This window comes from Entelurus aequoreus, linkage group LG23 (assembly GCF_033978785.1).
Source record: "Entelurus aequoreus isolate RoL-2023_Sb linkage group LG23, RoL_Eaeq_v1.1, whole genome shotgun sequence".
In the NCBI taxonomy this organism is placed as follows: domain Eukaryota; kingdom Metazoa; phylum Chordata; class Actinopteri; order Syngnathiformes; family Syngnathidae; genus Entelurus; species Entelurus aequoreus.
In genome coordinates this window covers 45,294,868-45,310,149 of record NC_084753.1, presented here as the reverse complement: position 1 = coordinate 45,310,149, position 15,282 = coordinate 45,294,868, and the positions used below count along the sequence as shown (strand labels likewise).

The following is a 15,282-nucleotide window of genomic DNA, read 5'->3' as shown; positions in this document are numbered from 1 at the left end:
GTGAGTTTGCCAAGGTTTGAGTAGTGCAGAATTGTTATGGTAGGTTTATCATAAACAAGTGGGGTCGCGGGGGCAGCAGCCTAAGCAGAGAAGCCCAGACTTCAGACTTCCCTCTCCCCAGCCACTTGGTCCAGCTCCTCCCGGGGAATCCCGGGGTGTTCCTAGGCCAGCCGGGAGACATAGTCTTCCCAACGTGTCCTGGGTCTTCCCCGTGGCCTTCTACCGGTCGGACATGCCCTAAACACCTCCCTAGAAAGGCGTCCGGGTGGCATCCTGAGCAGATGCCAGAAGCACCTCATCTGGCTCCTCTCCATGTGGAGGAGCAGCAGCTTTACTTTGAGCTCCCCCCGGATGGCAGAGCTTCTCACCCTATCTCTAAGGGAGAGACCCGCCACCCGGCAGAGGAAACTCATTTCGGTGGCTTGTACCCGTGATCTTGTCCTTTGGTCATACCCCAAAGCTCATGACCATAGGTGAAGATGGGAACATAGATGGACTGGTAAATTGAGAGAGCTTTGCCTTCCGGCTCAGCTCCTTCTTCACCACAACGGACCGATACAGCGTCCGCATTACTGAAGACGCCGCTGTCGATTATAGGCAAGCGCAGAGGTCGGCGTTTCAGAAGTATCTTTATTGTCATTGCACCAGTACAACAAAATGTCATTTTCAGCACAAACCTGTTGGAGAGCAGACAAACGTTGTACTGGGTAACAGAGCAGAAACGCTGATGGGTTCGACTTTTAAGGCGCTGCTAAAAGGTGGGGAAATGGTGGACACGGGGGGAAGATGAGTAAAGCTCAAAAGCTCCTAGCGGTTGTCTTGTGGTTTCTGTGTCAATAGAAACTTGACACAGGAGGGGCATCTGGCCCGAAGCTGCTAGCCACTAGGGGCGCTGCTCCGTTTTCCGTCATACCACGTGGAGTGGAGCGTCCTACCTACTCAGTGGCCTAGTGGTTAGAGTGTCCGCCCTGAGATGGGTAGGTTGTGAGTTCAAACCCCGGCCGAGTCATACCAAAGACTATAAAAAAATGGGAGCCATTACCTCCCTGCTTGGCACTCAGCATCAAGGGTTGGAATTGGGGGTTAAATCACCAAAATGATTCCCGGGCGCGGCACCGCTGCTGCCCACTGCTCCCCTCACCTCCCAGGGGGTGAACAAGGGGATGGGTCAAATGCAGAGGACACATTTCACCACACCTAGTGTGTGTGTGACAATCATTGGTACTTTAACTTTAACTTTAACTTTAACTTTAACTTAAGTCGTGGGATTGGGGGTGAGGAGGTACGTGTATTTTTGGTGGATGCTTAAGTGTGTGTACCGTGTCTCTGTCCCGCCACCTTGGTGCTCTCACAAAGGCGATAACTCAGCCAGTCAACAAACAACAGGTGTGTCCATGAGAGACAAGGGAAGGTCTTGGCTGCACTGTCCTCTGGGAGAGTCTCAAAGCAACAACCTTGCCACGTCACTAGCAGACTTGGAAAACAATCCAGATTGAAATGTTTTACAGTTTAAACTTGTCACTGGAATTGTCTATTTCTGGTCCTCAAATTCATCATACTTCGGTATGCAGAGCAGACGTCGTCACGTGTGCAATTGAGTCCAATATTGCCAAAGTCTGAGGTACCGGAGCTCTGCCCGCATCCTCCAATCATTTGAACGGCTGCCAACATCTTCCAGTTTGTCGACACACCGGGGCGTTGTTTAGTCCACTCAGAAGGTGTCCTGCTATCGTGCTTCCCAATAGGTTCATCTTTTTAACGTCCTCGACTTCAAAAGTCTAGCATGCGGCACTCCATTTCTCCCAAGAGTGCGTCGAGTGTCCAGCAACAACCGTTCTGTCAAGACAGGCGGGTTTCCCCGAACTTGTCAAGTTTGTTGAGAGGAGAGTTGATCATTTCCATTGTTTCCATTTTAGAGAGCAGTGCAAAAAGAGGCAAGAAGAAAGTTAACACAAAACAAAGAAGCAAGCAGGAGAATTTTAGGGAGAGGGAAAGTTGCACCTTCAGAGAGTGCCACAAACATCTGGCATATTTGGTTCAAGAGTTATCCTTGACGGGGGGACGGCGTGGCGAAGTTGGTAGAGTGGCCGTGCCAGCAATCGGAGGGTTGCTGGTTACTGGGGTTCAATCCCCACCTTCTACCATCCTAGTCACATCCGTTGTGTCCTTGAGCAAGACACGTCACCCTTGCTCCTGATGGGTGCTGGTTAGCGCCTTGCATGGCAGCTCCCGCCATCAGTGTGTGAATGTGTGTGTGAATGGGTGAATGTGGAAATACTGTCAAAGCGCTTTGAGTACCTTGAAGGTAGAAAAGCGCTATACAAGTATAACCCATTTATCATTTATCCTTGAAACAAGTTTTTATTGCTTTAAAATCACATTTTCTCACGCAATTTTGTGATTGTGACCATTTTGCCTCTTTGGGCTATGGTAGGCCCAGCCACGCACCATCCAGGTAGTAAGGTAAGGTCTCACCAGTGGTCCGCAAGAAGGAGTAGTGTGGTTTTTGTCCTGGTTGTAGAACTGTAGACAGGACCTACATGCAACCTTGAGGAATAACTAAATAAGTTAAACCAATGACTACTGACTGTATCTGAAATAAACAAGCGACAGCAACACTTTAGTCAAACAAACCACAGAAAATGTGTAGCTGCCAAAAGCAAAGTACTTAAAGAGCTTGAAGTTTAGACGCCAGTGGTCTATGTTTGCTAGCAAAAGTCAAATCTGCCAATGTCTTTACAGTGTTTGGTGTTTAGTTCCTCTCCAGTGCTCTTATTTTCTAGTTTCCACATCATTCCACTTGACTTTGCAGCACCTTTACTTTGTTGCCAGCACACCTGTTCTTGTTTTGTAATCAGAAAATCCAATTATTTCGGTTGAACTGTGGCTGCTAACTAGTTGCTGAAACTTTGCTTACTCTGCTTCTCATGTGTCAACCGTTACTGACTGCTAGCATTCTGTAGAATTTATTGTATAGCCTGTTTATCTAGATGTTCTCATTCATTAGGCCATTGTCATCTCAGGGCATTCAAGTGATCGCAACTGGACTGTCCTGTTTGTCTTAGATTACGTTTTGCCTCTCACTCGAGTAGGCTTCATCAATTCATGATCATAGACTTAGATCTAGTTTTACATTTAGATTGACCAGACTAGATCTGACCTATTTTAAGCCTACGAGCATGAACTGACGAAGCCTACTCTGATGACAAACCAGACAGTCCAGTTGCGATCAATTGAATGCCCTAAGATAACCTGTTTAGTTTTGTTTTGTAATTGCATAGATTCCCCTGTGCATCCTGTGCACTCCCAGCTGGATTAGTCTTTCGGTTTTTGGAATATTGAATATATTTGACCTGCACACTGTCTCCTACTGTCCTCTGCACCTTGGGATCATGACAACTACAGCTGCCATGCAGCCAAAGCATGACAGAATGATCTAGCCAACAAATGATTCCGCGAAAGACTACGGCATCGCTGAAATGAAGGAGTGGGCGAGAAAAGGAAGCACAGCTCTGGAGACACTAGCCATGTGCACATGGACACAATTAATCAGAATAAAAGTCTAACCAGCATAGAAATGCTTAGTGTAAACAGGCCATTTGGATATATTCTGTCCCGATGTATCAAAATCTCATTCGGATCAAGACGGGTGGTTTATGTCAATCATTCGGTTTGGAGCGCATGAAAAGACTTGTATTAATGTAGAGACCAAATAGATCTGGTCCAGACGGACTATTCTGCTTACGTCAAAGCAGGTTGAAGTCGGCCCCGGCGGAGCCCACTCAACCTGTTCCTGGATCAAGCACGGCAGCCTTCCACTCCACCGGAAGTCTAGTACGGTAATCCCCTTGCTCACTTGGCCTCACTTTTCCCGCCTTGCTCAGGCTTGACGGAGCTCACTGACGCCGAGTCACTGGCTCTCCTTGAGCACAAGTTTTGAACAAAACTCCGGGGTGTCATTCCCGGGCTGGATTTGGCAGGCTACAGTGGTGTGGACTCTATCAGTAATCTCAATGTTCTTATTCTCACAGAATATTTTGAATGAGAACCGGCAAGACTAAACTTGACAACTGATACTGGGACTTTTTAATGGTCCCCAAGTGGCTTTGTAGGGAAAAAAGGCCTGTGGCTGCATGATATTGATGGATGCAAGAGGGGAGCTGAGAGTAGTGGGATGTAACAAAAATAGGAACAGAGAGAGTAGAGAAGAGAAAAGACAATTTCCCACCCAGTTTCCAATCACCTCGAGGGATGAGTTTATTTAGTGTCAGATTGGCTGGTGGATTATTGATCATCTCAGCCCCTCACTCAGTCACTCAGACAGAACCTTGGGCACAGCCAGTAAAAAGACATAGATATAAAAGAGAGAAATGGAGGCAGACAAAGTATGTTTGTGTGTGACTCTGCTTAAAATATACCCAGACGGAGAGTTCATCTGCCCACAATCTTAGAGGGGAAATGGAGCTTCAGTATTTCACTTGAGCAGATTTCCATGTGCACACGCGTGCCTGTCCATGTCTCCATCCTCGGATTATTATTGACTGGTTTTAGGACTGTTGTGATCAGAGATTAGCCTCTTAATGTTTTCAATGTTTGCTTTTCCTCCATGGTCCTGGTCCTCATGGTTCATACATGAGACTATCCCAGTCACACTGAAGGCCAGCCTTTGAGCACAATTGCTGTCCTTCACTTTGAATATGTACCTTCACGGAAATGGGTACGTGTCTGCATCTAATTGAAGGTTCTTTACAGAAAGATCGGATTAAGAGTATGTAATATGTAACATTACGCCTTTACAAAATATCTTATCACATGGCTATGAAGGTTCTCATTCATCCGGTCATTGTCATCTCAGGGCAGTCAATCGATCACAACTGGACTGTTTGGTTTGTCTTGGACTATTTTGGACAGGTAGTAGTGGATCCACAGCAATGGTTCTGCCACACAATACCTAATGAGGAGGAATTACATTTCAACGACTGTCGTTGGCTTTGACAGTTAGGATTGTTTGTTTGCATCAAAACAGTTGTTCTTCTCACTACCATAAGGCAAAACTTTCCTTGCCCAAGCACACCCTACTGGTTTTGGAGTATTAATATTTGGGGTTTTGGCACTAGCCGCTGGACTTGATGTGACCAATCTAAGTCAAAGACTAGATGTGACCGATCTAAATCTAAGACTAGATGTAACAGTCTAAGTCTAAGACTAGATGTGACCGATCTAAGTCTAAGACTAGATGTGACCGATCTAAGTCTAAGACTAGATGTGACCGATCTAAATCTAAGACTAGATGTAACAGTCTAAGTCTTTTTTTTTTTTTTTCTTTTTTTTTTTTATAATGTCCTGCCCAGCTTCTCGGGCAAATCATATAGCAGATGTAGATGATCATATAGTAGATGTAGATGATCATATAGTAGATGTAGATGATCATATAGTAGATGTAGATGATCATATAGTAGATGTAGATGATCATATAGTAGATGTAGATGATCATATAGCAGATGTAGATGATCATATAGCAGATGTAGATGATCATATAGTAGATGTAGATGATCATATAGTAGATGTAGATGATCATACAGTTGATGTAGATGATCATATAGCAGATGTAGATGATCATATAGTAGATGTAGATGATCATATAGCAGATGTAGATGATCATATAGTAGATGTAGATGATCATATAGTAGATGTAGATGATCATATAGCAGATGTAGATGATCATATAGTAGATGTAGATGATCATATAGTAGATGTAGATGATCATATAGCAGATGTAGATGATCATATAGTAGATGTAGATGATCATATAGTAGATGTAGATGATCATATAGTAGATGTAGATGATCATATAGTAGATGTAGATGATCATATAGCAGATGTAGATGATCATATAGTAGATGTAGATGATCATATAGTAGATGTAGATGATCATATAGTAGATGTAGATGATCATATAGTAGATGTAGATGATCATATAGTAGATGTAGATGATCATATAGTAGATGTAGATGATCATATAGTAGATGTAGATGATCATATAGTAGATGTAGATGATCATATAGTAGATGTAGATGATCATATAGTAGATGTAGATGATCATATAGTAGATGTAGATGATCATATAGTAGATGTAGATGATCATATAGTAGATGTAGATGATCATATAGTAGATGTAGATGATCATATAGTAGATGTAGATGATCATATAGTAGATGTAGATGATCATATAGTAGATGTAGATGATCATATAGTAGATGTAGATGATCATATAGTAGATGTAGATGATCATATAGTAGATGTAGATGATCATATAGTAGATGTAGATGATCATATAGTAGATGTAGATGATCATATAGTAGATGTAGATGATCATATAGTAGATGTAGATGATCATATAGTAGATGTAGATGATCATATAGTAGATGTAGATGATCATATAGTAGATGTAGATGATCATATAGTAGATGTAGATGATCATATAGTAGATGTAGATGATCATATAGTAGATGTAGATGATCATATAGCAGATGTAGATGATCATATAGTAGATGTAGATGATCATATAGCAGATGTAGATGATCATATAGTAGATGTAGATGATCATATAGTAGATGTAGATGATCATATAGTAGATGTAGATGATCATATAGTTGATGTAGATGATCATATAGTAGATGTAGATGATCATATAGTAGATGTAGATGATCATATAGTAGATGTAGATGATCATATAGTTGATGTAGATGATCATATAGTAGATGTAGATGATCATATAGTAGATGTAGATGATCATATAGTAGATGTAGATGATCATATAGTAGATGTAGATGATCATATAGTAGATGTAGATGATCATATAGTAGATGTAGATGATCATATAGTAGATGTAGATGATCATATAGTAGATGTAGATGATCATATAGTAGATGTAGATGATCATATAGTAGATGTAGATGATCATATAGTAGATGTAGATGATCATATAGTAGATGTAGATGATCATATAGTAGATGTAGATGATCATATAGTAGATGTAGATGATCATATAGTAGATGTAGATGCCCATATCGGCTGTTCAGATTTACTTTACAAAAGAGAAGTGTAGGATACTTCTCTTGTTGCCTTACTTGTATTTTGACTTTATTAAATGTATTTATATTATCATTTGGTGCAGCCGGGCCGGAGCAGGAGGGGATAGAAAGAGAGAAAAAGGAAGACAGAGGGGGGAATTGTGGGGACAAGAGGGGGATTAGACAGAGAGACAAAAACAACAACAGCAAACACAACAACAACAACAACAACAACAACAACAACAGAGCAACATCAGCAAATACGACATGTACAAATATGATGGTAAAAGTAATAGCAAATAAGCAGTTAGCGAAAACTTAAAACAGTCTAAGTCTAAGACTAGATGTGACCGATCTAAGTCGAAGACTAGATGTGACCAATCTAAGTCTAACACTAGATGTGACCGATCTAAGTCTAAGACTAGATGTGACCGATCTACGTCTAAGACTAGATGTGACCAATCTAAGCTTAAGACTAGTGGTGACCTATATAAGTCTAAGACTAGATGTGACCAATCTAAGTCTAACACTAGATGTGACCGATCTAAGTCTAAGACTAGATGTGACCGATCTAAGTCTAAGACTAGATGTGACCAATCTAAGCTTAAGACTAGTGGTGACCTATATAAGTCTAAGACTAGATGTGACCGATCTAAGTCTAAGACTAGATGTGACCGATCTAAGTCTAAGACTAGATGTGACCAATCTAAGTTTAAGACTAGTGGTGACCTATATAAGTCTAAGACTAGATGTGACCAATCTAAGTTTAAGACTAGTGGTGACCTATATAAGTCTAAGACTAGATGTGACCGATCTAAGTCTAAGGCTAGATGTGACCAATCTAAGTCTAAGACTAGATGTGACCTATATAAGTCTAAGACTAGATGTGACCAATCTAAGTCTAAGACTAGTGGTGACCAGTCTAAGACTAGAACTGAACAGTCTAAGTCTAAGACTAGAACTGATGAGGTCTACTCAGATGAGCGTCTAAAGGTCTTCCAAGACCAAGCAGTTGATTGATTGAAGAAGCTGAGATGCTATCATAAGAAGAAGAAGCTGAGATGCTATCATAAGAAGAAGAAGCTGAGATGCTATCATAAGAAGAAGAAGCTGAGATGCTATCATTAGAAGAAGAAGCTGAGATGCTATCATAAGAAGAAGGAGCTGAGATGCTATCATTAGAAGAAGGAGCTGAGATGCTATCATAAGAAGAAGAAACTGAGATGCTATCATAAGAAGAAGAAACTGAGATGCTATCATTAGAAGAAGAAGCTGAGATGCTATCATAAGAAGAAGAAACTGAGATGCTATCATTAGAAGAAGAAGCTGAGATGCTATCATAAGAAGAAAAAGCTGAGATGCTATCATAAGAAGAAGAAACTGAGATGCTATCATAAGAAGAAGAAGCTGAGATGCTATCATAAGAAGAAGAAACTGAGATGCTATCATTAGAAGAAGGAGCTGAGATGCTATCATAAGAAGAAGAAACTGAGATGCTATCATAAGAAGAAGAAACTGAGATGCTATCATAAGAAGAAGAAGCTGAGATGCTATCATAAGAAGAAGGAGCTGAGATGCTATCATAAGAAGAAGAAGCTGAGATGCTATCATAAGAAGAAGGAGCTGAGATGCTATCATAAGAAGAAGGAGCTGAGATGCTATCATAAGAAGAAGAAGCTGAGATGCTATCATAAGAAGAAGGAGCTGAGATGCTATCATAAGAAGAAGGAGCTGAGATGCTATCATAAGAAGAAGAAGCTGAGATGCTATCATAAGAAGAAGAAGCTGAGATGCTATCATAAGAAGAAGAAACTGAGATGCTATCATAAGAAGAAGAAGCTAAGATGCTATCATAAGTTGACTGAATGGACATGTTTGAACCATCTTTAACGTAGCAAATATATCAACATGGTTACCTGCATGGTTGTATTACCTCCATACAGTCCTCAGTGGAACAGGTGTGGACACTCCTGCGTAGGCAGAATGGAGTGGTAGTACCACTAGTTGTATCATTAAATGACACTAGCAATGTGTCAGTAAAGCAATAGATTTAGGTTTTAGAGCAGAGTGTCCCAACGTGGGCGTCTTCCATTTGACCCGTGAGACGACAGGAGTTTAGAAGTAAAGAATCTTACCCACAGGGAGATCACATTTACTTGAATAGTCTGACAGCATCTACTTACATGACCCAGTGCAGACAACCTCACCTAGTCATGGTCCAAAAATAAACCCCTCTACCCAACACAAACAGTCAACACACATAACACAACCTGCTCACTCAACTTTGTGCATAGAGTGAACTTAATGACAATATTCTCATCTACAAACCCCGTTTCCATATGAGTTGGGAAATGGTGTTAGATGTAAATATAAACGCAATACAATGATTTGCAAATCCTTTTCAAGCCATATTCAGTTGAATATGCTACAAAGACAACATATTTCATGTTCAAACTCATAAACTTTTTATTTTTAAAATAATCATTAACTTTATAATTTGATGGCAGCAACACGTGACAAAGAAGTTGTGAAAGGTGGCAATAAATACTGATAAAGTTGAGGAATGCTCATCAAACACTTATTTGGAACATCCCACAGGTGAACAGGCTAATTGGGAACAGGTGGGTGCCATGATTGGCTATAAAAGTAGATTCCATGAAATGCTCAGTCATTCACAAACAAGGATGGGGCGAGGGTCACCACTTTGTCAACAAATGCCTGAGCAAATTGTTGAACAGTTTAAGAAAAAACTTTCTCAAGCAGCTATTGCAAGGAATTTAGGGATTTCACCATCTACGCTCCGTAATATCCTCAAAGGGTTCAGAGAATGTGGAGAAATCACTGCAGGTAAGCAGCTAAGCCCGTGACCTTCCATCCCTCAGGCTGTACTGCATCAACAAGCCACATCAGTGTGTAAAGGATATCACCATATGGGCTCAGGAACACTTCAGAAACCCACTGTCAGTAACTACAGTTGGTCACTACATCTGTAAGTGCAAGTTAAAACTCTCCTATGCAAGGCGAAAACCGTTTATCAACAACACCCAGAAACGCCATCAGCTTCGCTGGGCCTGAGCTCATCTAAGATGGACTGATACAAAGTGGAAAAGTGTTCTGTGGTCTGACAAGTCCACATTTCAAATTGTTTTTGGAAACTGTGGACGTCGTGTCCTCCGGACCAAAGAGGAAAAGAACCATCCGGATTGTTCTAGGCGCAAAGTGTAAAAGACAGCATGTGTGATGGTATGGGGGTGTATTAGTGGCCAAGACATGGGTAACTTACACATCTGTGAAGGCACCATTAATGCTGAAAGGTACATACAGCTTTTGGAGCAACATATGTTGCCATCCAAGCAACGTTACCATGGACGCCCCTGCTTATTTCAGCAAGACAATGCCAAGCCACGTGTTACATCAACGTGGCTTCATAGTAAAAGAGTGCGGGTACTAGACTGGCCTGCCTGTAGTCCAGACATTGAAAATGTGTGGCACCTGCAATATGAGAAGGGAGACCCCCGGACTGTTGAACAACTTAAGCTGTACATCAAGCAAGAATGGGAAAGAATTCCACTTCAAAAATGTGTCTCCTCACTTCCCAAACCAAAACTGAGTGTTGTTAAAAGGAAAGGCCATGTAACACAGTGGTGAACATGCCCTTTCCCAACTACTTTGGCACGTGTTGCAGCCATGAAATTCTAAGTTAATTATTATTTGAAAAAAAAATAAAATAAAGTTTATGAGTTTGAACATGAAATATGTTGTCTTTGTAGCATATTCAACTGAATATGGCTTGAAAAGGATTTGCAAATCATTGTATTCCGTTTATATTTACATCTAACACCATTTCCCAACTCATATGGAAACGGGGTTTGTATAACTTATGGTGTAAGTGATACTTAACATATATCAACTAACTATAACAAGGATCCGGCTCTCTTCCAAAGAACAATAAGGGGAACAAACACACAAACATGGCAATTTATGGAGCTCATTTCCAATGATGAATTGACTATTTCCTGTTCTTCATCCTGCGTAATAGTTATTGTGTGTTTTTCAGCCCTAGAAAGCAATTATGTCAATATCCTGACCAGCTAGTAGATAATTGTTGTCCTTCACTTCTGTCTGAATAATTCCAAACAAAAGGTTGGTTTGGAAACAACCTCAGTTTGGTAAAAGCTATCCATGTTTGCTACTGCTTGTCCTAACAGGTGGTGTACAAGAACAACGACATCCGCCTGGAGCTGTCCCGACTGGCCCGTATCGTGGACCCCAAGATGAAGATCCAGGGCGAGGTGTCCTACAAGTGTGAGAACGTGGCCACCCTGGACCCCATCTCCTTCGAGACTCCCGAGGCCTACATCAGCTTGCCCAAGTGGAACACCAAGAGGATGGGGTCCATCTCGTTTGACTTCCGCACCACGGAACCCAACGGCCTCATCCTCTTCACCCACGGCAAACACCAGGAGCGCAAAGATGCCGCCCGCAGCCAGAAGAACACCAAGGTAAGGTTTCAGTGCGACTATTCTTTACACTTTTTCTTTGTGGATTGTTTATTTGAGCTCAGGACTCTGTTCATCTACACCAGTCTTTCTAAACCTTTGTTGGGCCGTGAGCGCCCCCTAGCAGTACTCACTTGTAATACACTTTCCCACCATTTGTGGCAGCATACTTGCCAACCCTCCCGAATTTTCCGGGAGACTCCCGAATTTCAGTGCCTCTCCCGAAAATCTCCCGGGACAACCATTCTCCCGAATTTCTCCCGATTTCCAGCCGGACAACAAGGTACGCCCCCTCCAGGTCCATGCGGACCTGAGTGAGGACAGCCTTTCGTCACGTCCGCTTTTTCTCCATATAAACAGCGTGCTGGCCCTGTCACGTTATAACATCTACGGCTTTTGGAGAGTGCACAACTGCACACACAACAAGAAAGAACAAAGAAGAGACAGTCATGGCGACGACGAGTAAGAAGAAGTACGCTTGCAAGTCATCAGAGAGGGTGTTGAACATGGTTAGAAAGATAGTGACAGAGAATAGAACGAGGATGGACAATTCAACCCTAAACTCACTCCTTTCCTGCGAATTACATTTCACAGATGCTGCCCATACCTATGCTCCTTCAAAGGCTGTGCTACTGGCTGCAAAGCAGTGCACTTTCAAATACAACAATGAGTAGAGGAGTGTTATGTTTGTGTATATGTGTAAATAAATGAACACTGAAATTCAAGTATTTATTTTATTTTTATTAGACTTAGACTTTCTTTTTATTGTCATTCAAATTTTAGATATAGATATAGATATAAATACATAGACCCAGTCATGACAGTAGGTCGCCAGCATAAAAATTGTCCCACACGAAAATTGGACGCTTTTGACGAGGCTTCTTGGGCGGTCCTGCGCGCAATGGAGGAGGAAACGCTGCGCTACTCCTCCATGGAGCACAGAGACATGATGTGGGGGCCAGATGGAAGACTGGTGCCTGCAATGATGACGACGCATCCACCTCGTCGGCCATGGATGTGGCCAGTCCATGGGCGTCCGCCACGCCAGGTACACCGACCTCCTCGTCGGCCACGGATGTGGCCACTACCTGGTCGGCCGCCACGCCAAGTGCGCCCACCTCCTCGTCGGCCATGGATATGGCCATTCCCGGGTCGCCCACCTCGTCAGGTACAGCGGCGGTCTACGCGTCGCCGCCACCTGACTATGCCTCGGTGGATTCGGGGCCACTTGGCCTGGCGACCCACCGCCATGTCCCCCTCCCGCCCTTCCATGAGTTTTGATCCTGTTTTTTGTTTTTTGGACATCTGGGATCTGTCCGTAAGGGGGGGGGGGGGGGGGGGGGTTCTGTCATGTCTGTTGATCATGTTTTTGTTTTGGCCATGTGTTTGTTTTTTGGACTCTTTTTAGTTCCTGGTTGCACTTCCTTGTTTGTTTGTTTCCATAGCAATTCATTAGTTTTCACCTGCCTTGTCACGCACCTGTTTCACGTTTTGAGTCACGCACCTGTTTTCACTGATCATGTCACTATTTAACACGCGATGTCCCAGAGAAGGGTCAATTGACACTTTTACCTAGAAAACACACAAGAGGGTCATTTGACCCCTAGTCCCCCCTGTGGACACTCCTTTTGTTATGAAAATGTGGCTGTTAGTGGCACACGGCAGGGGGCCACTTGAGCCTGTGTGGGGGAGGGGACCTTACAGCTCAAGCTTTAGTTCTGAGGTAGGTTGTGTGTGTTTTTGCAAGGATCAACAGAATGAAGGGATCAACACTCTGACATTTATTGTTAAAAAAAATACAAAACAAAACATATTTACAAAGAATGAAAAAGCAACTGTTTTCCCAGTTTTGGTGTGGAGGGTTGTTGCAGAAGCAATTGTTATTTTTGTGTGCCAAAAATAGTTTAAAAAAAAAAATTTACAAAGAAAAAAGCATATTTACAAAGAATGAAAAACCATGTCCATGTAAACGTGACTGACATACATTTGAGCAGTCACTCACAATCCTGGCACTGCCATTGCTCCTTTCGGCATTTCCCACATGTATAATTTTTCTGTCTACCTAGACAAACTGCCCCTAACAGCCTCATTACCATAACAAAATGAGTGATTAGTGTATTCGGGAAAAGCGTCGGGCCAAATGACCCCTCTCTGGGTCTTCTAGGTAGACAGAAAAATGCTGGGACTTCTAGTGTTAATCTGTCTGTTTCTGTTGTTCGTGCTGGCGACCTCACACTTTTTCATCCCTCTACTTCATGTCATGTTCACAGTTCTTTGCCAAGTAAGTTTTTGTTTATTAATGACACAGTTTGTGTTTTTGTTTTATTGTTCATAGTTTCTGCCTTTGTGCAAGTTTTGTGTTTATACCCAAGTTTTGTATTTCCGCCTTTGTGCGCGCCTTTTGTTTACATAGTCAAGTTTTTACCTCCGCTGTGAGCGCTTTTTGTTTATTCCTTTTTTATTGTTAAAATTAAGCATGTATTTAAATTCACGTCTCGCATGCGCCAATTTTCCGTTGCCTTCTGGGAGAACAAACCACGCCATAGACCCAGTCATGACAAATTTGAACTTTACAGTACAGATTAGAACGCAATTTCGTTACATAAGCTCATGGTAGTGCAGGATAAAAAAGCAATAAGGTGCATATATAAATAAATAAATAAATAGATTACTGTACAGATAAATATATTGCACTTTTTCACACGCGTCCACGTTTATGGATGTATGTTATTTTGTCTTTTTTATTCCAGCGAGTTAATCTATTTTGGGGGGAGTTGAGGGGATAATTTAATTATGATGCGTTCAAGAGTCTTACGGCCTGAGGGGAGAAGCTGTTACAGAACCTGGAGGTTCTGCTTCGGAGGCTGCGGAACCTCTTTCTAGAGTCCAGCAGTGAAAACAGTCCTTGGTGGGGGTGGGAGGAGTCTTTGCAGATTTTCTGAGCCCTGGTCAGGCAGCGGCTTTTTACGATTTCCCGGATAGAAGGAAGAGGAGTCCTGATGATCTTTTCCGCCGTCCTCACCACTTTCTGGAGAGACTTCCAGTCTGAGGCCCTGCAGGCTCCAGTCCAGACAGAGATGTTGTTGGTCAGCAGGTGGTCTCTATAGTGCCTCTGTAGAATGTGGTGAGAATGGGGGGAGGGAGCTGTGCTCTTTTCATCCCACGCAAAAAGTGCATGCGCTGCTGAGCTCTTTTTAGAAGAGCTCCGGTGTGTAGGGACCAGGTCATATTGTCAGTTATCTGCACCCCCAGGAACTTGGTGCTGCTTACTATCTCCACTGCTGTGCCGTTGATGAAGAGTGGAGCGTGGCTGGACTGGTGCTTCCTGAAGTCGACGATGATCTCCTTGGTCTTGTCGACATTCAGGACCAGGTTGTTGGTTCTGCACCAGTCAACCAGATGTTTCACCTGCTCCCTGTAGTCCATGTGGTTGTTGTCACGGATGAGGCCCACTACTGTCGTGTACTTCACAATGTGGTTAGTAGTGGACCTGGCGCAGCAGTCATGGGTCATCAACGTGGACTCAGGACGCAGCCCTGGGGGGAGCCGGTGTTCAGGGAGATGGCACTGGAGGTGTTGTTGCCCACTCTCACAGATTGGGGTCTGTCTGTGAGGAAGTCAAGCAGCCAGTTGCAAAGGGGGGTACTGAATCCAAGGTTTGCTCACCAAGTGCTGCGGGATGATGGTGTTGAATGCTGAGCTGAAGTCCA

General features: G+C 42.8%; 1 protein-coding gene across 4 annotated transcripts in view; it reads left to right on the top strand.

The window, feature by feature from the left end:
• Window positions 1-15,282, top strand: part of nrxn3a (neurexin 3a) — a 462,182-nt gene that overhangs the window by 331,085 nt on the left and 115,815 nt on the right. For all 4 annotated transcript variants that reach the window (XR_009824241.1, XR_009824240.1, XM_062034732.1 and 1 more), the window contains exon 8: window positions 11,282-11,575. Coding sequence is in view for 2 of the 4 variants with exons in the window: in XM_062034732.1 (XP_061890716.1) it covers window positions 11,282-11,575 (294 nt within the window). In the remaining 2 variants the exon portion in view is untranslated. The remainder of the gene's footprint in view (window positions 1-11,281; window positions 11,576-15,282) is intronic.